Source organism: Neopelma chrysocephalum, unplaced genomic scaffold (assembly GCF_003984885.1).
Source record: "Neopelma chrysocephalum unplaced genomic scaffold, ASM398488v2 Primary Assembly neopelma1_97065, whole genome shotgun sequence".
Classification (NCBI taxonomy): domain Eukaryota; kingdom Metazoa; phylum Chordata; class Aves; order Passeriformes; family Pipridae; genus Neopelma; species Neopelma chrysocephalum.
Window position 1 is genome coordinate 2,905,599 of NW_020925707.1, and position 27,552 is coordinate 2,933,150.

The 27,552-nt window shown below is 38.2% G+C and overlaps 1 protein-coding gene and 1 long non-coding RNA gene across 11 annotated transcripts in view; both read left to right on the forward strand.

Annotated features, from left to right (window-relative positions):
- LOC113961155 overlaps positions 1-8,831 on the forward strand; it is a 10,657-nt gene extending 1,826 nt beyond the window's left edge. Inside the window, exon 2 of the long non-coding RNA XR_003532217.1 lies at positions 8,307-8,831. This is a non-coding gene — a long non-coding RNA (uncharacterized LOC113961155). The remainder of the gene's footprint in view (positions 1-8,306) is intronic.
- Positions 1-27,552, forward strand: part of PAM (peptidylglycine alpha-amidating monooxygenase) — a 128,727-nt gene that overhangs the window by 92,844 nt on the left and 8,331 nt on the right. For 9 of the 10 annotated variants that reach the window (XM_027671227.1, XM_027671228.1, XM_027671231.1 and 6 more), the window contains 6 exons: positions 12,327-12,632; positions 17,667-17,796; positions 22,683-22,799; positions 23,326-23,398; positions 24,697-24,904; positions 25,588-25,788. In XM_027671227.1, coding sequence (XP_027527028.1) covers positions 12,327-12,632; positions 17,667-17,796; positions 22,683-22,799; positions 23,326-23,398; positions 24,697-24,904; positions 25,588-25,788 — 1,035 coding nt within the window. The remainder of the gene's footprint in view (positions 1-12,326; positions 12,633-17,666; positions 17,797-22,682; positions 22,800-23,325; positions 23,399-24,696; positions 24,905-25,587; positions 25,789-27,552) is intronic. The other variant, XM_027671236.1, reaches the window with a different exon arrangement.

Sequence of the window (27,552 nt, forward strand, 5' to 3'; positions counted from 1 at the left end):
GTGTTGGGGGGGGCCCAGCGCCAGCGGGGGGTGCAGGGGGCGGGGGGAGCGGAGGGGGCTCTGCCCCTGCCGGAAGTGTGTGCGTGCCCGCGCAGGGGTCCAGCGCCGCGCGCGCTCTGCGCGCGCGGTTTATTGACCAGGCACAGCTACAGCAGGAGAAAGAGGAGGGAGAGAGAGAGGGGAGCCTTTCCAGCAGGTACTGCACCCCCATGGAAGAGGAGAAGGCAGCTTCGGAGCACACAGAGGTTTGCCGATCCAGGTCTGGGGGGAGGGGCAGGGAAGGGAAAGGGAGCAGAGGGGAAGGGCTTTGAGTGGATCATGGTTCTTCTCCAACTGGTGGGTGGGTGTGCGGGGCTGTCCCATGTGAAACGTCGCAGGTGTGCATTGCGCCTGCAATTTGTGGTGTCACAGTGGGGGAAGGATAATCGTCAGGGTGGATAGTGGGTTCTTTTAGATTGATGGGGACCCCAGCTAGGCTGGGGTCTTGAAAGGCACCCTAGCCTTGACAGGTACGGGGGCCAGAATGGTTGGTCAGTTGGTTTCTCTGTTTGTCTATTTACCTATTCACTTTTGGCTCACCTGCGGCCACCGCCCAGGTTCAGCATCTTCCGGATATATTTGCTCTGCTCTGATACACCCTGAAAGGATGGGCAGGACAAAGGGCTTCTCCTGGTTGTCTCCTTATGATGGTATATAAATAGGTGTTAGTAAAGTAGGAAATGAATGGCTTACCCAACTCGTTCTAACAGGTATGTAGCCTTTGTACCCCTATGTGGTTGCGAGCTATGCTGGTGAGGGTTCATGCCTTCGGTAGGGTCGCCCATGCCAGACAGGTCTAAACCATAGGACCACATTCTTGGGCAGGATGAGCTCGTTAGCCTTCTGGCAGTCATCCTAGGAGAAGGACAGCTCTCATCCCAAACCCGGGCAGATGGAGCTCGCTTAGCCCTGGAAGGCCATCCATCTAAGAGAAGGTCACTCTAATCAAACCTACGTCCTGAGGACCTCGCTGCCACCGTCCAAGCTTGCTCCGCCCTGGCAGATGAACCTTAGGATTAAAGGGTGGGTTCAGTTCCGCGCATACTGCATCTCACCTAAAAAATCCATTGCGCAGGCTTGAAGGCTTTACCCACATGCAAAAAGTCCTGCAGCAACGGGCGAGGGTCGAAACGGTAGGTGAAAGGTGCACTGGGAGCCGCAGACTCAACCCTGCATGCAGGCGGTTCAGGATATTGGTCATTTGAGACTGACCGGAGATGACAGTCTCTTGGGGCAGCACCCTGAACGACCAAGCAGCCTTCTCAAGGATAGCACTGCTTGCTCCACTCAGAGAGGGGCCTAGAAAAGGTGGCCTAAACAAAGCTCATCTCCACCTTCACCCGGTTGGTTAACCGCAGACCAACGGGCATCTTCTTCCAATGCGGTCGCACAAAGAACAAAAGTCACAGGCATGCACCTGCCTCCAAAGGTGCACCTAAATTAACTCTAGCATGTTGGAACATCAGAACCATGCTCGATACTGCGGACAGTAGACGTCCTGTGCGTCGCTCTGCCCTAATTGCCCATGAACTGGCCCGTCTCAACATCGACATAGCCGCTCTCAGTGAGGTTCGCCTTCATGAGGAAGGCAGCCTCAGGGAACACGGTGCCGGTTACACACTCTTTTGGTCAGGTAAGTCCAGAACCGAAAAACATCTCTCAGGTGTCGGTTTCATGATCAAAAACTCTATTGTCCCTAAACTCGAAAATCTGCCGACAGGTCACTCTGACCGCATTATCTCCCTACGCCTTCCACTAAACAACAAGCATCACGTTGTCATCTTTAGTATATATGCCCCAACTCTCCAAGCTGACCCTGCTGAAAAAGATAAATTTTACACTGACCTGCGCTGCCTTACCCAAAAAGTACCAGCAGATGATAAGATCATTATCCTTGGTGATTTCAACGCCAGAATAGGTAAAAATTTTGAAGCATGGAAAGGCATATTAGGCAAGCATGGTGTTGGAAACTGCAACGATAATGGTCGACTTCTGCTGGAATTCTGCGCGGAGCAACAGTTTACCATCACCAACACTATCTTTCAGCAGAAAAATAGTCTGAAGACAACCTGGATGCACCCCAGATCTAAGCATTGGCATCTCATTGATTATGTCTTGGTGCGTCGGAGAGATGTCCGCGATGTCCTCCATAGCCGCGTGATGCCCAGCGCAGAATGCCAAAAAGACCATCAGCTTGTGCGCTGTAAACTCAACTTCAATCTCAAATTCAAACCCAAAAAGGGCAATATCCCAAGGAGAAGACTCCAAGTTAACGATCTCCAATCAACCACAGTAAGAGAAAGATTCCAGGCAAACCTTCAAACTAGGCTTGAAAACCATTCCACAGATTCTGCAGATTCCTCTCCTGAAGCAATTTGGCATCATATTAAAAGCTGCATCCTGCAATCCTCTGAAGAATCCTTAGGGTTCTCCCTCAAGAAGAACAAAGATTGGTTTGATGAAAACAATCAAGAAATCCAGGAATTGTTGAGGAAGAAGAGTACTGCCCACCAAGCACATCTTGCACTGCCATCCTGTCCCGCAAGAAAAGCAGCCTTTCGTCTTGCATGCAGCAAACTCCAACAGAAACTCCGTGACATCCAGAACAAGTGGTGGACCGATTTAGCTGCAAAAACTCAACTTTGTGCAGATACAGGGGATCACAAAGGATTCTATGAGGCCCTGAAAACAGCATACGGGCCTACATACCAAGTCCATAGCCCACTACTTAGTGCAGATGGTCAAACGCTTCTGACAGATAAAACCTCCATTCTGAAGAGATGGTCTGAACACTTTCAGACTCTTTTCAGTACCAACCGTGTAGTCCAAGACTCAGCAATTCAGTCCATCACACAACGACCGATGAAACACGAATTGGATACTGCCCCCACTTTAGGAGAAACCCTCAAGGCCATACAGCAGGTGAAAATTGGCAAGGCAGCTGGGGTTGATGGAATTCCACCTGAAATCTGGAAACATGGGGGCCTTGCACTCCATGCTAAATTTCATGAGCTTGTGGTGCGCTGTTGGGAACTAGGCGAACTACCTTCAGACCTTCGAGATGCAGTCATCATCACCTTGTATAAGAAGAAAGGTACTAAATCAGACTGCTCAAATTACCGTGGTATTACTCTGCTCTCCATTGCTGGCAAAATCTTGGCAAGAATACTCCTGAACAGACTAATACCCGCTATAGCAGAAGAAATTCTACCTGAAAGTCAGTGTGGCTTCAGAGCCAACAGGAGCACCACAGACATGATATTTGTTCTCAGACAACTGCAAGAGAAGTGTAGGGAACAGAACAAAGGTCTCTATGTAACCTTTGTCGACCTCACCAAGGCTTTCGATACTGTGAGCAGAAAAGGTCTGTGGCAGATTTTGGAATGTTTAGGTTGTCCCCCCAAGTTCCTTAAAATGATCATCTCACTTCATGAGGATCAGTACGGCCAAGTCAGATATGGCAACACACTTTCTGAGCCCGTTCTAATAAAGAATGGTGTGAAACAAGGCTGCGTTCTCGCTCCTACCTTATTCACAGTCTTTTTCAGCATGATGCTCCAAAGGGCCACGGCAGACCTCGATGATCAGGATGGTATCTACATTCGATATCGTACTGATGGAAGCCTATTCAACTTAAGGCGTCTGAAGGCCCACACTAAGACCCTAAACCATCTTGTCCGGGAGCTACTATATGCTGATGACGCTGCCCTTGTTGCCCACACAGAAGCAGCTCTGCAGCGTTTAACATCCTGCTTTGCAGATGCTGCTGAGTTCTTTGGGCTGGAAGTCAGCTTAAAGAAGACAGAAGTTCTCCATCAACCTGCACCTCAGGAAGTCCTCCATCACCCCCACATCACCATCGACCAGTCAGAACTCAAATCAGTCCAACAGTTTAATTACTTAGGCAGCCTCATCTCCTCAGATGGTAAGATTGACGGGGAGATAGACAATAGGTTAGCGAAGGCATATAGTGCTTTCGGAAAACTCCATAAAAGAGCGTGGCGTAATAAACACCTGAAGAAAAGCACCAAGATCAGTGTTTACAGAGCCATAGTGCTGTCCACCCTTTTATATGGTTCCGAATCATGGGTCATCTACCGCCACCACCTGCGTCTCCTAGAACACTTCCATCAACGTTGCCTCCGTACAATCCTGAACATCCACTGGTCAGATTATGTGACCAACACATCTGTTCTTGAACAGGCAGCAATCACAAGTATTGAGGCCATGCTACTGAGAACGCAACTGCGATGGGCAGGGCACGTCTCCAGGATGAAGGACCACCGCCTCCCTAAGATCCTGCTTTATGGTTAACTTGCCAGTGGCTGCTGCAAGCGAGGAGCCCCGAAGAAAAGATACAAGGACTCCCTGAAGCAACAACTCAGCCTCGGGCATATTGATCACCATAACTGGTCTACTCTGGCCTCTAATTGGGAGGCCTGGAGACAGACCATTTATAACGCTGCTGATGCTTTTGAGAAAGCACGCAGGATCACTCTTGAGGAGAAAAGACAACGCAGAAAGAATCGAGCCTTGCAGAATATACCATCTAAGGAGTCTTTCTGCTGTATCTTTTGCAACCGGACTTGCCTTTCTCGTATTGGCCTTTTTAGCCACCAACGCGCTTGCAAGAATCGTGGGTAGAGCCCTTCCTAAATCTTCGTTCGCGAAGCCTAGCCATGAGTTTGTTGGCTGGCTCACAATATGACATCTCATTAGATGTAATCATAAACTTTTTGAAGCAGAAGAGGCAAATTTTTTTCCTAGTAAAATAAATATAATTATGTTCAAATGTTTTAAAGGAAAATTTGAGGTTGGCTTGTGCTAAAAATTCGCTAGCAGCATATAAACCAAAAATTCATTTTTGGTTTTGTTTTGGAAGAGTGTGTGTAGGCCTGTATACACTACTTATACATATATGGGAGAGAAAAGAGAATTTTCATTTTACTTCTGGTATTATGTTTATTGTGACACTTAGAAAAGTACATTTTTACTTCTCTCTGACTTAGGGAACTTAGGAGTTAGTACCAAAATAGTTACATATTTTTTGCCTCTGATGATGAAATCTGCAGTGAGAGTCAAAGTTGCAGTTCTTTTGCTCTCAGGATTAGTCAGTTGTACTGCCAGTGTAGTGGGGTTTTTTTCCCTTATCCCTCATTATTTCATGATTGCCATGAGAACAAGTTATTCCGGGAGTTAAAATGGGAAAGTTCAATGTAAGTGAACTTAAGATCTCTCTTTTGGAATGTCTCAGTTAGACTCATGCTGAGTGTTTTAACTGAAGTCCTGTTAAACCTCCTACATTAAAATAATATTATAGTTTGAGTCCAGCATTCGGAAGTTACTAAGCTGGGAAACTGAAATGTCGGTTCTGAGTTGTTCAGTTGTGCATTTCTGTGAAAAGCTCATACAATAAAAGTGTACTGAATGAGTTTTTTTGTATCTAGGATAGAAATTTCCAATTGATTTAAGTGGAAGAACAAGGTATAGCTCCTCCTCTTTCTGCCTCATCTCTCTTTTGCTTCCTTCAGGAAAAAAAAAAGGGCAGGGGGAATATGAAGGGAGGCCTACAATGTCTTGTGGGATAGTTATTGAAAAGGAAAAGAGAATCAGTGTGCAGGCAGGTACTTAGTTTTTCAAGCAGAGCAGCAACTTTCAATGAAGTGGTGTATTTTTTTCATAATATTATATGACAAATCTGTACAAGGAGCATCAACCAATGAGACTTGGTGTATTTTTATGCCAGCACGGGTTACATTACTTTCTAAAATGAACTTGTCATAATTTTGTGTCTGGTTGTAAGAAAACAGGAGTTCAGTTTGGTAGGTGGTTTAAAATTCTTAGAAGAGGCTCAAACCAGAAGACAGATTCACTTTCCAGTATTGATGTGGGTTGCATAGAATGAAATTAGAGACAATTTTAGATTAAGGCCCGACATACAAGAAAGTCTTTGGATGTTTTCAGGCTTGGGATGCATGTTTGGTGCTCAGAGATAATATGAGGTCCCTTAAATAGAGTACAAAAGTAAGATAAAAGTGACTGAATTAAGCCTTGGAAGAAAATGCTACTGAAAGATACTCAGAGCGATACACATCATTAGAGAATTGTAATTAGGAAGATTCAGAATCTCAGAGGATTTGCTTGCTGTTTCAGCACTGAGTGATCCTGCTCGAATTTGTAAATAAAAGATGAGTCTTTGATTTGGTTAGGATAAGGTAATCTCTACAAAAGCATCTTCAGCACATACGTAAGCAGGAAAAGAATATAACAAGTATGGAAAGAAATAATTTTAAATTCAGTGTTTCAGTCTTCACTGTCTGACATCTGGTTTATGTTCTCTGGTTCTTAAAACTGTAGAGGGATATTTCCTGTGTATTTTCTGTAATATAAAGGCTACTTATCAATGAAAACTACAAAAACTGCTTTTAATATCATTAGCATGTCTGAAGAAATGGAAAGTATACACTGTATTAGTACAGGAAGAGTTCAGAGACATTATGAAGTTATATCACAAATTTAACCCAACCAACATTATTTATTTATTATTGTTATTGTTGTTGTTGTTGGTTTTATTGGCAAAATGTTTTCCTTTTTTATAATTTTCCCGTCTTTTGATTTTTTTTTTAATAAAGCATAATGATGCTTAAAAGAAAGAAATTGAAGATAGCAGAACTACTCTTCATAATAAACATACTCTCACATATGTCATTTTGTGAGTCTAAATGTATTTAAAAGTATGTACTGCATGAAATAGAAATTTGAGTGGAACTGGTGTACCCTGTGCCTGAATTACTAATGTCTGTAATATATCCAAATGAGCACAGTAAGGTCCTGTGTAGTAAAACCATTGTGTTTATTACTAGTCATCCAGCAGTAGCTGATAAATATATTTTATTGTAACAAAATGATTAGTGCTTGTCATGAACTTATTACTGGTTGGGAAGGAAAGAAAAGAATAGGGCAGTTAGGTATCTGCAAGCAGCTTTGGGTTTGAGTCTCAGGTTCTGATTTGTTGATGAAGAACATCTATCTGTAAGAAAGTGCAATCCTCAGTGAAGATTCTTTGTCTTCCTTCATACTGACCTTTAACATTTCCCAGTTACAAACTCCTATAACCCATTGATTTTAAAAACTGTGCTTGGACTCTCAAAACATTTCTACATTAAAGTATTTTTGAGAGATTAAGAAAAAACAAAAAAGGATGAATAAAACCCGAAGAAAGTGCATTTACATTGCAGTAGTAGTAAAACCCTTTGTTAGGGACATGCAGACATAGAAAACAAGAGAATTTTTTTTTTTTTTTACCTTTTCTTCCATCTTTTTTTTAGCTCTGTAAGCTGCTTAGAAATGCCTTGAGAGCAGATGCGGTTCCTGGTTCTTCAGACACGTCGGTTTGGCTGTGCTGTAGGTGCACATTACTTAGGGCAGTGAGGATGGCAAGAATCTCTAGAGTAGCTTAATCTTTTCATTTCGTATCTATTTCTTCCAGCCCCTCAAATCCCTTCAAAAAGAAAACAGCCTTAATATTACTTAATATTTTTTGGTTCTCATGAATCTTTCCAATGCTTTCATCAAAGCAACAGATTAGATCACAATTTGCATGAAAAAATAATAGCAGCCTAGAAGACATTTTGGAAATTGTTTTGGCCTGTTATGTCAAACTGTGTCCAGTGTCACTTGAAACAGGCATTAGACATTGTTCACTTATGCAATGTCGTTCCATGCCTTTCTTCCCTTCTTTTGTACCAGCAATGTTATCTTATGTATTCCTGTTACAGTGACCTTGGTAGCTTCATCTGGGGGCCAAAGAAGGCAAAGAAAATTAATATTACATGGACATTATGTGAGCTTTAAAGTGAGGCAAAGTCATAGTTGTAGACCATGTCATTTAGACCATGATTTCAGTACTTAGGAAGAGGCAGAATCCCTGACCACTTTTGCCAGTTGAACCCACTAAAAAAGAAACATGCAGTCTCAGAATACACTCTGTTTTATTCAGAGATAATTGGGAAGCCCAAAGTTAACTATGAAAGGTTCTTTCCTGATCCTATTATGATAGGACCAAGACATAAGTTTTGAAGGAACAGCATAAAGTCTGGAATGCCAGTAACAGGCTGGGGAGCCTATCTGAACTGTCTCAGTGAAACTGTGCAGGCATTATGATAAAAATACAGATTCTGGAGATGAAAATTCTCAGACACCACCACAGTGTCTTGCCTTTTTTTCTAAAATGCAGCAAAATGAGTTTCACCTATGTATCTTAACAGGTACTCATTCAGGCTCTCTGGATAGGCTTACCGTGGCTGAAATTCCCAGCTGAGTAGCTTGATCCTGCAGCACCATGGCTAGATACTTCATCTAAACTGGATACTGGTGCTTCCATCAGCACAATGGTGTGCTGTTGAAGGACCACAGACAGCGACTGCTCACTGGAAATTGGGAACTTGTGCTCTAGCACTGGAAAAAAAAGGGCTGGTTTTAGACATAAAATCATAGAACATCTCGATTTGGAAGAGAAATATAAGGATCATTAAGAACAACTCCCTGCTCCTCAGGGGACTACCTAAAACTAAACCACATGACTAAAAACATTACATATGTAAACTGCTTTGTTAACCTTAAACTAATCTGACCTTGTACTGAGATCAGATGAAGTTCAACTCATGTTTTTCAATGAAGTTGCCAATGTTGTGATTTTATTTGTTTGTACAACTGTTTACCAAAACGCTGTTCTGTAAAAGAGTTTTGCTAGTGTAGAACCACCATCAGAAGTTTAAACTTACTGGAATATGGTTGTGCATTGTTTCATTTTGGAGATGTTAGTCTCAACTGCTATCACTTCTTCCAGAAGAGAGTAAACTTGTAGGTATTTGTAACCAATCATCTTTTATGTAGAGGGAAGTGTTCTGATAGCTTACCCATAAGAGATGCCTGTAAGTATCCTCTCTGAAAGTGACCTAATCAAGCAGCTTCCCAGACACTGCAATGGGAGAATACAGTTTTTTCAATAAGAGCAAGTTGTTTATTCACCCATGTCTTTGTCTAGTCATATCCAGGCTTCCTAAAGGCCAGGCTGACTCATCTCAAACAAGACCAAACAGATGACACATTGCATCTTGCTACTGTTCCTTTCCCACTGAGCATCTTCAGGCAAGCAACATCTTTCACCTCTTCCAGCTGGTAAAAGACAGCTGTAAAGCAGCAACACAAGATTGTGCTTTGATGTTTGCTGGATGTTGCTTTGCAGAGAGCAACTGTTAATCAGAATCAATATGAGTCTGCTCTTTGCTAGTTAATCTGTAGTGAATTCTGAGCTACTTCTTAAAATTACACTGCTTACAAATTTATTGGAATCTGCCTAGAGATCACGAGCAAAGCCGAAAAATGTTGGTCTCAAATAATATGGGACCTCCATTCGATGTGTGGAATTCAGGCTACAGCTGCACACATTAAGTAATCAGGAAACTTAAATTCTTCACTTTCACATCTGCACACATCTGTGCTATGTAAATACTCTTGAGTTGATCAAGATGCCAAGAAATTGACAGAAGACTTCAGCCTTGTGTTTGTTTCAAGAATATGGAGATACTGGTCAGATATGTAGATGGATATCTTTTAGGCTTAAGGTGTAGAGATTTCATACTCGTTTCCTCAAATACATTTACTTAAGGAAAGGATCGCAATTCAGGACACTTCCACTCTCTCAGGCACACCTTTTTTCATACATTCAAACAGTTCTTAAATATTCTTATCTGCTGTGGTTACAGAACCCCTAGTTAACGAAAGCACCAACAGGGCAAGCTCAGCTTGGAAAATATCTCATTTATAGCCACTGATAGCAACGTACTCAAACTGCCTTACTCTGTACTCCACTGTTTGAAGGTTCCTCATATATTTTATGATTATTGAATCAGTGCTGATCAACCTACTTGGAGTTGAATCCCTGATTAACAGCTTCCATAAAGACTACTAGACTACTAGAATTTTTTATGAGAGCACCCTTTCTTAAAAATTGTTCCCTGGACTTGCCTTGTTTTTAAGTTGAATTCCCTTGCTGTCTTTTATTCTTGTCCTCTCTTGAGCCCTATGTTGTACCAGTTTGTTTTGTGGGAGCTAATATCAGACAAGTAAGCTAAAGCACTATTTTATCTGTTTTGTGTGGGGTTTTTTTAAATCAATGTGCAGTATCTATTTTGGAGGCTGAGTTAATTATTCTGTGGCAACAATTGCACAACAGAGGTAGAATGCAATGCCTTTGGCTGAAGCACGAAGCTGTCAAACTTATTCATTCAAGTAGAATGAGCATATGTGCTGTGAGTTAGGGTTCTGAAACCTTTATACGAACTGTAGTATGTTGTCCTTTTGCAACCACTAATTACAAGTTAGTTGATTAGACTGTTGGCACAGAAATAGGAGAGGGTGAACTGGGGAATTATCACTAAACTGGCTTTAAAAAGGCCTGCAGTTTAAAATAGGCTAGACTTGCTGATTAAAGGGGGATTTTTCACAGTTATGTTGAGCAGAACACTGCTTTTACCACTGAGACCTCTCGTTGGAAATAATTGCTTGTAGGGAAGTCCGTTGGCCTGTGGGTCTCCAGCCACAGATAAAACTAAAACATTTGTACATATGAAACTCATTTATTTTTTCAAATGTTGGAAAAAAAGGCCAATATAGAGTACTTTAGTACCATATGTTTCCTAAGTAAAGGAAATTCCAGCTGTGTTTCTACTTCAGCACCTGTTATTGGGTGCTTTAAGCAGAGACTATTGAACCTGATTAATGTAATTGGAAACCTTTCTCAGAATAAATAGGGTTTCTATCCAAAACTCCTATGATATCATACTTCTAAAATATTTGGATTTGTTTTGAATCAGTACTTGGACTCGCTGAATGACAATATTAAGATGATTGAGTGCTCTAGCTTCACAATTGCATTTGAAGCAAATAATTCATATTTGTTATGTAGCTTAACGATTTTCTCTCTTCTCTAATTTGCTTTGTTAATTTCATTGAAATAGGCCTTGTTTCTTCAGTAATTATTTTCTGAGAGAAGATGTCATCTGGGATATTTCATTTCCAAGGGCAAGGAATGGAATCCTACTCAAAATCGTTGAAGTGGGACTGTTTAATAATATGACAGATCCTTTTAGGTTCATTTACAAAAGACTTAATTTACTCTGTCCCAGGCTGCAAGTGATGATTTCTGGTTCTGATTGGTTTTTTGGGGTTTTTTTCCTTTGTTTTGGTTTTTTGTTTGTTTGTTTCTTGTGAAAGCTTCATTAGTTATAGTTTTGCCTTTCTAGAAAATGTCTTGTACAGCCTGCCATAAAATAATACAAATTTCTAATTGAATGAATTGTACTTGCAATAGAAGTACACCTACTTGCATTAACTCTTAAAGCACACTGAATGTCTCTTTCCATTCAAATGATGCAGCTGATTTTAAGCCAAGATACTCGGTTAATAAATTCTGTTTTCATTTTTTGTGCTTTGAGCTATTATTCTGGAATTAACTGAAATTCTTGTTGATGCCTAAGAAAGTTATGGGGATGAAAATACTGTTCCCTGCATTGCCAGATAATATCATGACTAAGGACTGTTATCATTTGGATTAAGAGGAGGGACAGGACTCAGACTGAATTAATAAATGCAAGTTTAATGGATCATTCTGTTTTACTAGTTTGTCTTTTTTCTACAGTGGGTGCTATGGAATCTGTTTGCAAATGTGAAATTTTGTTTTTTTACAGCCTAAGCTTCTTATACATGACATTTCAAAAAAATATGCTTTGAAATGTATCATGATGGTCTATTATTGTCTTTGTAAGTGAAAAATTGATAAAACTATACAATTTTTCCTCTTTGTTTTGTGAAAATATAGTAACTCTGCAGTAGCCTGGCAAATTCAGATAATTCCATCATAAATATTCTTTTACTGAAATGTGCATACTATTTTCCTTTTCCCTTTCTCTTTTTCTCTTCCCTTTCCCTTTTTCTTTTCCTCTTGTTCCATGTTTCCAAGAACATTTGTGCAGAGGTGATGATTTTTTGATGCCAGAGTGTCAGGTAAAAGAGGGAATTTATATGTGATGTAAGGTCAATAACAATTTGAGTTTATCTTTCATACCAGAAACTCATTCCGTTCCTGAGGCTGGAACAGTTCCTCTTTACTACTTTTGCCAATTACTTTGTTACCGTATATTTTGCTGAAGCTTTCTAAAATTACACAATTTGTTATAATTATTTCTGTTCCTCCTTTCCTGTTATCTTTTCTCTTTTCTGTACAGGTGATTTCTATTCACTCCTTTCCAAGCTGCTAGGAGGAAGGGAAGATGTTGTGCATATGCATAAGCATAAACCTACAGAAAAGGCAGAATCGGATCTTGTAGCTGAGATTGCCAATGTAGTCCAAAAGAAGGATCTTGCCAGAGAGATCACAAATCATGATGAGAGGGACGATACTATTCTTCTCAGAGACAGAATTCACAAATTTCACAGACTAGAGTCTACTTTGAGGCCACCAGAAAACAGACGTTTCTCTTTGCAACAGTCTATACATGGTGAGGGAAGATGGGAAAAAGAACATATAGGAGGTGGGTTGGGTGTTAATTTTGTACAATGAAATGCACTGTAAGAGCTGTGATCCACATTAGCAAAATCTGAAGGGAATATCAGTTGAGGCTTGGTGGAAGTATTTTACATGACAATTTTCCTAATTATGGAAGTGTTCTCCCTCCGTTTTAGAGGTGTTTCATTGGGGTTCTTTCCCCCTCCATGTGTCAAGAAAGAAAGTTTACTGATGGCACAATACCAGTACTTTCTGGACAATAGAGTATTTTTCTACTCTGAAGACTTTTATTTAATGATTTTATATCAGTTATACTAAAACAAGGTAAATACAGGATATAGTAGTCACAGGAAATGAAGAACTTTAATACAAGTAACTACTATTAAATGGTCAATGGAATAATCAATACATTTTATGAGTTTTCTGATTACCTTGGTCTGTCAGATATACAATTTTATAAAATGTATTGCTGCAATTCTAGCGGATATTTTTTCTCTCATTCGTAAAGAGCGGTAGTTAATCCACAAAAATTCTTCAGAAGTAAAATTTTCTGCATATTGATTTCAAATTGGGCTTGACAATCCAAATATTCTCAGACAGGCTGTTTTAATATTCTAGAATTACAGTTGTTTCCCTTCAGGTTTCTAAGACAGCAGAAACCATGGAACTATTGTGTTTGTTTTACTTGCATTTTGGTCTCTGTGATATTGCTGTGCTTAGCCTTACCTGCTAATGTGGAAAGCCAGATAATGCAGCATATGACAAGTATCTCATAAAATAAACTGGAATATATGCATGGAAGCCATCTGTATGTGTAAGCTGTGGCCCCACATGCCTGCTTTTTTGTTGCAACCACCCAGCCTGACGTTTCTAAGTACTCTTGTACACAAATGTGTATTATTCATAATCCACTTGATTTTTGTTTCTGTTCATAATGTTAACATGTATTGTCACCACTTATATGAGACTCTGTTGCAATAAGCAAGCTTAGCAAAATCCTGGATTTGTGTTCAACTGAAAAGTAAAGACAAGGACTTTCCAATGCTATGTTATGCTATGCAGTTAAAGTAGAGCCTGTTGACATAGGGGCAAAAAAACAGGTGGGATGTTACCATGTGCCTGACGTAAGTGTAAATCATAAATAATTCCATAAACCTCACTGGAATTAAGTGCTCAGAAGAGCCATGTGCATGAGCATTTCTGCAAAAGCAGTTAGATCAGACTAATAACACATGGTATGTAGAAGGCAAAGACAAAAATTCCCTTCTGTTTTCACTGATTCAGAGGAGAAAGTCTCAGTGAACTGAATAAATGGCTTAGTGTGGCACATCTCATGGCATGAATTCTAACTACAGAAAGCATTTGCTCGGCTTTATTAGTAGCCATATATTCATACGTGGATAATTTGTTGGTGGAGGATTAGTTAATAAATGGACTTTCAAATGATGCAACTTTGAGGTACAGCAGAAAAGAAAACTCAAATTTCCTTAATTAGCATTGTTTGGGGTTTTTTTTTAATGTCTGTGATACTTCTAAGGACAGAAGTTCTGACTTGAAGAAGGTGCCAGCGCCATCTTTTGGCAAAAGAACTTTTGTAGCAATAACATCTTTAAGCACATGTTTAGTTTCTGCTTAGGGAAGTATTTACATATTTAAGAACAAAATCTTCCGTAACACAATTTTCCTCTTCAGAGGAAGAAGTGGAACTTAAAGTTGTCTTAATTTAAGAAAAAATTTGCACCCTTTGTAAAATTCTTTACTGTATTGAATTGAAAAAATTCCCAATATTCTTAGGGCAAGACTTTGTTGTTATATTAATTTCAATTAACTGTTCAATAATTACCAGAATTAAAATCATTTAATATTTTTAGTCTTGCGAATATTCCAATTTTAAACATGTAACTGTCCTGAAAAAGCAAATAGCCAATATGTTAAGTAAAGTTGTTATAAATGTTATGTTTATAACTTTATACTACTTCCTGGTTGCTACCCTGAGACTGGTCACTAATCAGTCAGGTTGTTTAATATGCAACCAGTACAATTATAACTCCTAATTAAGGCAAAGAGTGTAATTTTCCAATTTTAAATCCTTCTTTGTGCAGTGCTTACTTAGATTTGTCAAGATTCAAATTACTACTCTGGTGGCAGGGAGTAAATGCAATATGATTTAAAATTTCTAATGCTAAAAGCTTGAAAGATCTTCCAGGGAATTCTGAACAGTGAATTGTAATTTTGCCAATAAATAAGGCTTTAATCTTTCATTTGTGGAGGATTAGAGGATGACTTGGATGTTCTAAATCTATGTCATTCTTTATTTAATTTTTTTTATATGAAAGGAACTACTCTAAATTGAAAGAAAGAAGATCTGGTACTTAGAGATCTCATTTACAACAAAACTGGTGATCTTTTTAAAGAAACTGTAAATTATTTTAATGGGAAAAATAATTTTCTTTGGTCTCATATGAAACTGTTCTGTAGACCACTTATTTTTGTAGGGAAATAGTAATAAGTCTTAGATAAACGAAGTCTAAATTTAGTGAGATTTTGTAAAAAGCTAGTTGGCTTAAGATAAACCTGTATCAAAGGACTTTCAGTATGAGACTTGCAAAGGGAAAAGAAAACGTAACAATAATTAACCAATTGTGGAAACATTTGATGATTGTATAGAGGCTGGACCTCTTGTGACAAATTGTATTTTGCTGTACATTCATTTGATTTTTTTGATCTATCAGAAATCTTTTAGTACTTGAAGTATAAACATTTTTATAGTACATGCCTTTTGGGAGACTAAATTTTACAGAAGCCAAAATTTAGGGTTCCTCTGTTCAGCCTTTTATTTTTTTCTAATTTTTTTGAAAAGGCTTGGGAACTAAGGGGCACTGTAACATGAAACAGAGACAAGTTTTCTTCAATTTAGCTTGAACTGATATGGGATGAGCAAGTGAGGAAGCAGACACTGGATTTCCCTCTTTTTATTCCTTTCAAAATCCAAGCATCCATGAATATACCTGGCACTGTACCTGCTGTGATCAACTGAACTGAGCAGAAGGGTGAATATATATCAATTTTTTCTTAATGGCTTTTATTTTAGCTTGGAGCTTTTGCTCAGCTAAAATTTCTACAGAGCAGAACATCTTATTTTAGAAGTTTCTGATTACTGTCTTGGATTCACTACAGTTGCCTTAGGTTTATTTTAGGTTTGTGTAAACCTCTAGATTTTCTGTCACCAACTCTAGCTATGGTATCTAAAACTCCTATCTCCTAGTTTGCACTAGGTTTTCAGCACTGATTTTGTATTTCCATTGTGTAGATTGTGGAGAATGATTTTTCCTCCACTGCATCCTTGTAGTTACTGCTCAGACTGCGTCTCTTCCAAGTGAGATGGAAGGGGAGGGTATGCTTATCACAACAGATGGGTTGCACAGGTGGCCTATAGATTTTAGACATTGTGTTCCATTTAATTTTTCCTTTCATTGAAAGATCACTTCCAGCTGAACCCTCTCAAACTCCTTGGGGGCTGTGTGTTAAGGTGTGTGATCTGCCTTGTGTTCAAAGCATGGATGCCCTGGCACTTTGTGAATGTGTTTCACCTGGCTAGATGGTACCCCACTAATTAGTGTTTAGGATCACAGTAAAACTCCCAAACTTGGGTGAACTGAAAGTTGAAAAGTACAGCATGATGCTATCAAAACACGTTGAATAATAGTGAAGCAGTTTCACATAACTTCCAAGAGATTGCTTATTATTCAACATCAGTTTGGTTATATGTACCTACATACAAAGTATGCATTGTAAAAATACCTGAATTATGCTGAAAAAATTAATTTCTGAAAGGAAGCAGTGATGGATTTCCTAACAGGTAGAAGGCATTTTTGAATTTTTCTTTTTTTCTTTTATTGGAATTAGGGGGATTTTTCTTGTCATTACATTTTTTATTTTTGGTAATATAGTTCATTTGTCTCAATATACTGCCAGAGCAACATAAGAACAACCACTTACAAATAGTATTTAAGCAGTATGTCTGTGAGAAATTAATACTTGTAGCTAACTCTCTGCAAGTTTTTAAAATTTTTAACTGTTTTTGCCTTTTATCAGTGTAAGTCTGTTTTTACATAAAGCTGAGATTGAAGTAACCATATTTTTATCTTTTAAATATTAATTTTTCAGTTGAGACTAAATTAATCTCTCTTAGTTGAGGAGTTTTGCACTTTAAGGCAATCACAAGAAGTATCTGACCTTTCAGCAGTGGTTTACTTGCTGAATCCTGTGGTGTTAATTTAGAGTGGAAATCAGATTTATGTTACTTAAAAGTTGTAGAGTATTTCTTCTTAAAAACAGTGTGTTATGCCATAAACAATGACAGATATTCTACCCTTCTTCATCTTTTTAGTCAGATTTAGACATCTGTTTCCTACTTATGCATATAGTATTTGAATTAGGATATGAGCACTATTCAGAGCTAATGCATATGTTGGCTGTAAGAAATGTCATAGAAAAACTTCACGTAATTACTGTTTTATTTGTTTCTTTTTGCTGTTTTTCTTTTTTCTCTGTATATTTTTCCTTAGTGTTAAAAGCTTTATAGAAAAAAAAGATCATGAATCAATCACTTCTACTACGTAGTTGATTTAGTCATTCATGGTGTTTGTTATGCATTTTTAATAAGACACTGATAGCTTAATATTTAAATTTGCCTAATTATTTTGGATTGCAGTTGTATATTTTTGTAATATTTCAGTATAGAAAGTATTTATAGAGCTCCTAAAAATTCTAGAGTCTGTGTCCATGTATCCTCATAAGATGGAAGAAAAAAAATGGAGTCAAAAGTGGGTTTGACATTTCTATTATCCTATGTGTAGCAAGATGCCAGTACTTGTTAATGCTTTACTGTATTAGAACTATGCTTGGATTAAATTGTAATGCATTAATGAAAATACTGTATGTAAGAAAATGTCCATGTAATTCCCAATAGTCTGTACCAAATGCCAGTTAACCATGTTTGGTGTTTTTTTATAAATATGCTACATAATTGTCTGGTTTTATTTGTTTTTTTCATCAGATTTTCACATAGAAGAGGCTGTGGAGTGGCCTGGGTTAGACCTCAAACTAGGCCAAGTTTCTGGGTTGGCTCTGGACCCTGAAAATAACCTTGTTATCTTCCACAGAGGTGATCACGTTTGGGATGAAAAGTAAGTAGAGACTCTTGATGAATGGCAAGTTAGAAGGTCAAACTGGTGTGTGCTGTTTGTAGACTTCCTCAGGGAAAGACAGTTCTTTTTCCATTTAAAATTCAGTTCTTTGGCTGAAAGTGCCTTTCAGAGACTCGGAATGGAAGCGGTGACTGACAATTCAAGATGATGGGATTCCTATCTTAAAGCAGTAAGAATGTGTCTCCAGAGGAAAGGAACAGTACATTAGGTCCTTCCTTAAACTGTATGACCATGTTAATACGATATTCACAAAGATTAATCATCCCTACTTCTCCATGGGTTTTAACAGGAATAATTAGCTTGGGTAAGTGATGTTTTAGTATGGTGTACTGCTATTAGCACTTGGGTTTAAGACATGCAGAGCTAGCTCCAGTGTATCCTCATTCTTCTTTTTGTTTATGTACACTGAACAAAATTGGATTCTTAGAAGATACCCTCTGAAATCAGACTTTGTTCAACTCATTTGATAAAATTTGCTACATTTAGCATCACTCAAAGAAAAAAAAAGTCCAAACCTTAAAATTGCTGGTTTTCTAGTGTTTGTAAAGTAATATACTCAAAGGTATATTATTTTAAGAACAGAACATTCCAAATGAAGAATACTGTCCTTATTTGTACAGTGACCTTTAATGTATAGGTGTTTATATGAACACATTTGAAAAACTTTCGTGAAATTGTAACAGGATACTGGAAGGAAATAATATTAGCCTGTAACATAATATTATGGAGTACCCTTTTTAAATGTGAGGTTTTATCTTCTCTCTAAGCTTCTCTTCTCCATATATATAACTAAAAGGCTAAATGGTAAGGAGTTTTTTTCAAATCCCAATGAATTCATTTTAAGGTAACATAGTTTCTAAAAAATGAAAGGGCAGCATTCTCAATGTTATAATAAGAAATTGTGCTTAGAATAGTGTCTTATGAAAGTAAGTAAGTTATTTGGGTTTTCAGCTAAATAACATAATGCAGCAGATAAGGCAATGATTTACTTCTCATACATTATTCTCATACATCAGTGATCTCTCCAGCTCAAGTGTACGTAAATATAGACTATAAAATGTGAAAGGATGATGCGTTATGCAACTTGTATTACTCAGGCTTTAAGTATTCCATAAAAGCTGATACTGAATTAGTTTTTTTTGTCCTCCAATGCATGAACATGAGTGCTGTTCTTTGTGTTGTTGAAGAAAGAATTGAAAAAATATTTGAAAATAGAATGGTACTTGTATTTTTGAGTGTCTGGCAATTGAGGTATAGCAACAATCCAGAGCACAAAACTTGAGTTGTGGGTGCAGAAGAAGATCAGAGTTGTGGTCTGTAGTCTGGAAATCCACATCCCTACCAGCTGTGCTCAGTAGCACTACATGTTCGCTTAACTCAGCTTTGTCCTTGACAGCAGTCACTGTAAGATGTGAGATAAGCTGCTGTTTTGGGCCTTCTGTAAAGGTGACTGAACATTAAATCCTAACTCATGAGAGTTTTTTTTTACAAGTTTTAGAGGGTTTTATTTCTTTTTGTGAAGCACAATTAATCAATGTATAGGAAAGCTAGTGTTGGTAGGGACCCTTAAGTCAGCTAGACTAAAGCCACTGTTTCGTACAGAATATGGTGACTTTAAAATGTATTGGGAGAACATATCAGTGGTTAAGCTGTTCTATATGTTGTGGCACAGAGAAGAGGCACACAAAATGTACTCACCGAGTCAGCCTTCCCTTTTTGTCTTTGGGTGTGTCATGGGCATATGAAATCGTTTTGGGTCCCTTTCATGGCTTGTGCTGAAAAAGGAAGGAGTAATGGGTGTTCTCATTTTTCAAGAAAAGACTAGTATTTGAAAGGTGTTTATCATGACAGTCATATATGGGAGACATAAGAGTTATGGGGCTTTTAAGTCAACGTTTATCATTAGCTGCAAATACGCAGTTAATTGAGTATAATATTCCTTGCCAAATCATAAATGTGATAAATCAATAGCCTGAAAGCCCAGAATTTATTTTCTGTTTCAATGCTTCACCTGCATAGTGTAGAAGCAAATTAAACAAAAATTATCTGTTCTGTTAGGCTATGCACAAATGTTTCCAATGCATTATTAACATCTGCCACAAAAGGTGGATCCTTGTTTCACTAAATATAGCTGGTTGAATGTGCTGTTGTACAAGGTAACTTCTTTCTGCTTTAGAAAAGCAGTTATGCAGCGACAAGCCCTGTAATGTAGTAGCAACTTTGCAGTGGCGGTAGCATTCCTTCTGCTCCTGATTAAAAAAAAAATCGTCTTAAATCAAATTCTTCTACCACATTGTCTCCTCACTTTTGGAACAGTCCTTGCTATATGCAGCATGTGCTGGGCAGAATGAAACAAATTAGAACTATTCAGGTGTCTAAGCAATGAATCAGTTGGAAGTTATTTTGCATTTTATGATGAAAAATATATCCTCTTCATGGAATTTATAAAGAACATATTAAAGAATATGGGCTACATTCTTGTTACTGCATTCTTAACAGGATAGGCAGGTAAATTCAGGCTGAGCACAGTACCACAATGGTAATGGATATTGATCAAGAATAGAGCTCAGGGTTATGCTTTCAGGTTTTATGAGGTCAGGTGGTCTGTCTAAATTTAATAGGTAGCCCACCAGAAGGATGGTGAATTTAGCAATAATTTGTTTGTATTAGTATGAAATGGCCAGCTGAGAAGTGGAAACATAACTGTGGGATTACATTGGGGTTTGAAATTGGAAATAGTGAAATATGCAGCAGATTTTACTTGTCCTTCAATATCAAAGTGCAGAACCTATTAGAAAACCATGGTGCAGAGCAATATGACATATAATAGTAAGGTGTTCAGTTATTCTGGTCTTGATCTTGGTTTTGATCTTACTCCTTTTAAGCTAGAAGTAGTCAGCATTGTTTGTGTCCTTATTTGTCAGTTAAAACAAAGAAACATTGACTGCCTGGAAATTGGTCTCAGATGCTGGGAGGAAGAGTGACTGTGATTCTGTAGCATGCCAGTTGTCCTCCCTGTCAGACTTCCTTTCTAGGAGAAGATGCATGGAAGATCACTCCCAAAAACTCATTGCAGAGTTCATTAGGCTTTCTTTGCATAACATACCTTACAATCTCTTATTTACACTGAAAGCACTCAGTTCCGAGGAGAGCTGGGAATAGAAGTCTGGACAGCAGTCTTACTAAGAACTGAACTCATAACAAGGAAAGCCAATAATTATTTTAAGTTGTCTAAATAGTCAGTTCTCCAGAGATACAGCTGTGTTTTCTGGTTGGGTTTTTTTTGTACAATACCTGCCATCACTGATATTCTTTTCTGTGGTTGTCTGTGTAGATTAAAATAAGATTAGTTCAGTCTATGCAGTATTGGTTCTCCAGTTGTGGTCATTCATATCTACAGCAAGTCCTTACCAGTGTTGGACTTCTTTTAAAATAAAACTGTTTAAAACTAAGAGAACTTGTTATGGCAGATTACTGTCATTGATGGTAAAGAATAAAATAATTGTCGTCAAACAAGCAGGTACACACCAGTAGGCCATTGTGTGCCAGTACCATTAATCCAGTGTCTCCCTATAGCATGATGGCAGAGTGTTTAGGAGAATTTAGGAGAGAGTTTTAGTAACTCACCTTGGGCTTAACCATTCGTAGTAAAAAAGGATTCTATCAGAAGTGATTTCTGCCAGAAATTAAATAGTTACAAATAGTTACCATAAGTAATGGCAATATCTAAATATTATTTTTTAATCATGGCCTACACACAAGCTTAAACACATCCTGTCATAGATTTGTCTGGTTATATATGAAGCCAATATTGCTTTTCCACATTAAAAATTCTAGACATATAAATATTTAATGTTATGGAAATGTGAAGCTGCTAGAACTGTACAATATATAATTTTAATAGCTTTATTCATAGGCTTCTCTGTGACTACAAAGTATATTCTTGTTTACCACGTAGCATCAATCATAGCTGGATTTCTCTTGGGATTAACAAATGGATTTAAAAATGCAGGATGGGAGTGGGAAGTATATCTTGTATTCATGTGTTTGTCATCCACAGTCAAATACCATTTTCTAATATTTAGACTTAAATTTTGTTCAACATATTTTACACTGTGTTTACCTTCAATAAACGCTGAACGTATTTTTTAACAGGTTAGAGTAATAGCCAACTTCTCTGTAAGGGTACAGACAACTATATTTTTGGAAGTATGATACTTTTATGCCTAGTAAATGTCTTCTGGAAAGTTAGTCCTCGTTCCTAATGTCTGAAAAAGTGACATGTTTAAATGTTGTTTTTTAATATTTTCCAAGTACCCTGAAAATTGAGTGTAGTGTTGTGGGGGTAGGAGAAATACACATCATATCCTATAATCTTCTGTAAGCATACTCAGAGAAGGATAAGAACCATAAGACCTGAATCTTGTACTAGGAAGCTCTAACAAAATATTGAATTGTGTTTGAAAAGAGAAAAAGCAAAAAACACACAAACAGGTACACATTGCCTTAGATGGTACAAAGTATACCTGGTTTTACTGGCACTTATGCCTTGGTCATGAGTTATATTTTTTTTCTTAGGCTACGTGGTTGTATTTCCCATTTCAGGTTTGCCATGGCAAAGAATCGGGGAAAAAAAAAAAAGGAGTTTTAATTGTTGATTTTCTTAATTCTTGTGCTCCTTTAGTTTGGGAGTCATAAACTCAGTAGGAAATGCAGACATACAACACTATTAACTCTTGCAATCATACAGTGATGTAATAAGGCTTATATCTAAAGAAAAAAACAATCCAATAACCCCCCACTGGAATTGAACTACAAGACTCGGCTTTCTAATGCTGGCTTTCTATTCCACTGTTTTTCTGTAGTTCTTTTGACAGCAAATTTGTTTATCAACAAAGAGGTCTTGGACCAATTGAAGAGAACACGATTCTTGTGCTGAATCCAAGTAACGCAAAACTGCTCCATTCCACAGGCAAAAGTCTGTAAGTTTGGGTTTTTTTGCTTTTATTAATTGAACTAATATATCTGTATATTTTACACCGAAGAGTTCCTAAACCCATTTTCATGTGGTTTATATTACATTGTACAATTATAGCCTCTGAGTTTATTTAAATAAATAAATAAATAAAAATTATAAAATAAACAACTAATAGAAGTAATTTCCCACCTTTACCACCTCTTCTTTCTAGTAATTCATACAATTTAATCTACCAGCCAGATGAACAGAAAGCAGAGCTCATGAGTATTGTACATTGTCCTCATAGATGCCAAGGTAGCCTGAGTGAGATGCCAGAAATCAACTGAATTTCAAGCTGAGACACTCTTCTCAAGAAAATTCTATCCTGTAAAGCTGTATCTTTCATTAAATATTAACTGTAGTTATTTTGTACAGCATTTTTTTTATCTGTAGGTAAAAAGGGAAATCTTCTTATCTGTGTAATTTTCTTCCATAAAGATGATTTTAACTTTGTTCTTCTATATTTGTTTCTTCTGTATTTGTGCTTGCAGATTTTATTTACCACATGGTTTGAGTATAGATAAAAATGGTAACTACTGGGTCACTGATGTGGCTCTTCATCAGGTATGTGTCTGAAACTTTAGTACCAGGACCTTAATATTTCACAAAAAAAAAGTTTTTGTTTTCCTAGAGATTTAACATAAATTGCTTATCTAAGCCTGTTAAGAATAACATTAGAATATGCCTGCAGAAATTCACCCCTGTGCACTTCATGGAATATAGTCCTGTTGAATAATTTGCTACATGGATATAGAACGTAGAAATCATAGAACCATAGAATGGCCTGGGTTGAAGGGACCTTAAAGTTCACCTCATTCCACCCACACCATCCAGCAGACCAGGTTGCTCAAAGCCCCGTCCAGCCTGTCCTGGAACACTTTCTGGGATGGGATATCCACAGCTTCTCTGGGCAGCCTGTTCCAGTGCCTCACCACCCTCACAGTAAAGAATTTCTTCATGATATCCAATCTAAATCTACTCTCTTTCATTTTAAAGCCATTCCCCTTTCTCCTGTCCCTACTTATCCTTGTGAAAAGTCCCTTTCCAGGTCTCTTTGAAATATAGTGGAAGGAGCCCCTTTAAGTACTGGCAGGTGCTATAAAGTCTTCCCGAAGCTTTCTCTTCTGCAGGCTGAACAGCCCTAACTCAGCCTGTCCTTATACAAGAGGTGCTCCATCCCTCTGATCATATTTGTGGCCTCATCTGGACCTGCTCCAACAAATCTATGTGCTTTTTCTGCTGGGGCCCCAGAGCTGGATGCAGCACTGCAGATGGGGTCTCACCAGAGCAGAGTAGAGGGGAAGAATCCCCTCCCTTGACCTGCTGCCCACAGTGCTTTGGATGCAGCCTAGGACATAGTTGCCTTTCTGGGCTGCAAGTGCACACTGCTAACTTGTGTTGAGTTTCTGGCCAACCAACACCTTCTTTTCAGGGCTGCTCTCAATACATTCTCTTCCCAGCCTGTATTTTTTGGTTGGGACTGCCCCAGTACAGGTGCAGGACATTGCATTTGGTGTCACTGAACTTCATAAGGTTCACTTGGGCCCCTCTCAAGCCTGTGAAGACCCCTCTGGGTTTTTCTGCTGCATCTTTTGCTTATTGATGTACTTAAATGTAGAATGTGAAACTAGCTCGTTTACTTTGTAATGACAGGAGAATTATATTTTAAGCAGAAATTTTCTAGAATAAACACTATTTAAAAACTGGTAATATATATTATAGTCAATATATTAAGATTATGTTTGGTATATAAATTTACTTTACACACAGTGAGAGATATTTTTCCCTAGAAGTCATCCCTCTTAGATTTCACCTACCATAACTGAAACCTCTTCTCTTTTCCTATTGACTGAAAAAAAAAGGTTTTCAAACTGGGAACAGAAGGCAAAGAACCATTACTGACCCTGGGAGTGGCTTTGCAACCAGGAAGTGACAAAAATCATTTCTGTCAACCAACTGATGTGGCCGTGGATCCAATCACTGGCAGCATTTATGTCTCTGATGGCTACTGTAACAGCCGAATTATTCAGTTCTCTCCAGATGGACTGTACGTGATGCAGTGGGGAGAAGGTACAGTCAGAGCACTTGATACTTTCCCCATACTGCTGTTACCACAAACTCATCATGAACCACAAGATTGAACCACACTGATGTTACTGTTAATTTTTTTAATGAATTTCTATTACTGAAATACCTTCCAGGCCTCACCTGAATTTCAGCCTTGTTGTTGCATTCAGATTTTCTCTCGGCTCTTCATACAGCTACTTTTAGTAGTTATATATTTACTGAGATTAAAAAGTGGGGATTTTTTAGCTTGCTTTCAGTATGAGCACTGGCATGTTGTATTTTATCAAGAAAATGTTCTGACTTTCACAAAAGTAATTTTTTTTTAAAACATTTAATAAAATAATATAAGCCTTTATCATTTTTGCAAGATTTATGCCATGATTCCGTGTATTTTAAGTTTTATGAATAATTACGTTTCCACCTGACTCAGATTTATGTATCAGGCATTAAACTATGTTGCATATTATAGGGAAATAGCATATTCATAAATTCAGGATTTACAAAGAAAGTGCAGTAGGCTACCGTGATTTATCTACCTAAAGCAGTAAAAGTGCTGGAAAAGAAAGCAAGCTGACCTTGGTCTTTTCCTGGTGCTATATTGCCTTATTTGTCATTCTGCTGTTTCTAAGGAAAACTGATCATTTCAGTGCATACTTTAACACAAACCTGGATCTTTTGTATTGCAGAGTCTTCTCTGGGCAGAGCCAGACCTGGACAGTTTCATATCCCCCACAGCTTAGCCCTGATCCCTGACTTCAGTCAGCTGTGCGTTGCAGACCGAGAAAATGGTCGAATTCAGTGCTTCAGATTAGAGACCGGGGAGTTCACAAGAGAGATCAAACACAAATCGTTTGGAAGAGAGTTGTTTGCAGTTTCATATGTTCCAGGTAATCTTCTTCCTGTTCTTCAGATTTCAAGTATTTGTTCTGCCAGGATGTCAGAGTATTTCAGTGTTATTTCATGAAGAGTGCTGTCATGTTATCTTAGGGCAAATATTAATTCTCTTTCAAATTAGACCTGATGCAATGGAAAATTTGAGAACTACCTGTTTTCCTACTTGCAGATGAGGGAAGCTTGCATATAATCTCCGCTTCTGTGAAATACTGATTAGACTCCCTAAATGTGATGTTCAACAAGCAGATGATCTTGTTGGTTCCTGGTGACTGCACAGTCAATTAGTTAATAATAGCATATTATTTACTAACAATAACATTGTAAAATATTCATTTCAAACTCCGTGGAAGAGAAAAAAATTAAAATGTTCCAAACTACCAGGAAGAGTTTTGGGTTTCATGAAACAGAAAAACTGAAAGCAAACCGTTTGAAAAAATTGTGGGTTTTAATATCACAGTTTAGATAACAATTACTGTATTAAGTTTTGAGATTAGTTTTTTAATACTGATTCTAAAGGTAATGTGAATGTTAAAAACTGGATAAGGAATTTTGGCATGTCTGGCTCCTGATTCCTCAGATTTAATATCAGGGTTATCTCTTTTGCATCTGCCAAGAATGTAAAAAAATACTGTGCTGGAGAAGATACTTGATACCCCTGGCTCTGTCTCTGATTGTGGGAGCAAGAGAGGCATTCTGAGGAGGATGTGTAAGCCTGGCTGCATTTTGTGGTCCATTCCTCTCCTACTCAGCATGCATCCACAAGCCGTTTATTTAGCAGTGTTAGGAGGTAGACTCTGACCTTGTCTTCATAGTATCTTTCTATAGAGCTATTGCCCATGAGTTTTCTTAATCCCATTTTGAACTGACTTGTACTGTCTGGCTCATTGGCTTCCTGTGGTTACAGGCTCCAGAAGTTCATTACCCACTTTATTTTTTATTAATACAAAGAAGTGACCTAGTTTCATTGAGTGCTTCTCAGTCCCAGTATTTTGGGAGTTGAATAACAGTTCCACACTCACCAAATCTGGTGCCTTTTCAACTTGACTTATCCTCTTCAAACCGAAGAACCTCATCCACCTTAGTCCCTCCTCATAAGCCATTTAATTGCTTCTGGCTCTTGAGTATTGTAGTTGCCTTTCTCTTCTTGCATCTTCAGCTTCATTGGGACCTCCTTGAGATGCAGAGAGTAAAATAACACTCAGTACTCAAGATGTGGGCATGCTGAGTTTTTGCATAGTGGCACAACTGTCCCCTCCATTCCTAATTCTCTTTCTCATGATGCCAGACATTCTAATGAAATTTTGGCTGACACTGTACGTCGAGACAGAAATTTGAGAAATGTTTCAGTAGTAGCTTGGAGATGTCTGTCCTGAGCTGTAGCTGCCAGTTCCAAGCTTAAACATCACATAGGCATGATTTAAATTACTTTTTTGCAAAAGGATCACTTCATATTTGTCTTTGCTGAAGCTCTTCTGCCATTTGTTTGACAACTCACTTATAAAAAGCCTTTCCAGACTTTCTCAGTATCATCAAGCTTTTGACTACTCTGCAGAACTCAGTATCTTCCTCAGACTGGTTGATTTCATTGTTCATCCCATTTTTCTGGTCACTGATGAAGACTATTGAATAAAATTGTTTCTGACTGTAATCCCTGCAAGATCACGCTATTCAGACTTCTCTGTCCTGAAGAATTATATGAGCTCTGCCTGTAAGCTCTGTTCTTTGCTTCCTGTTCATGAATGGATCTTTCATTCAGC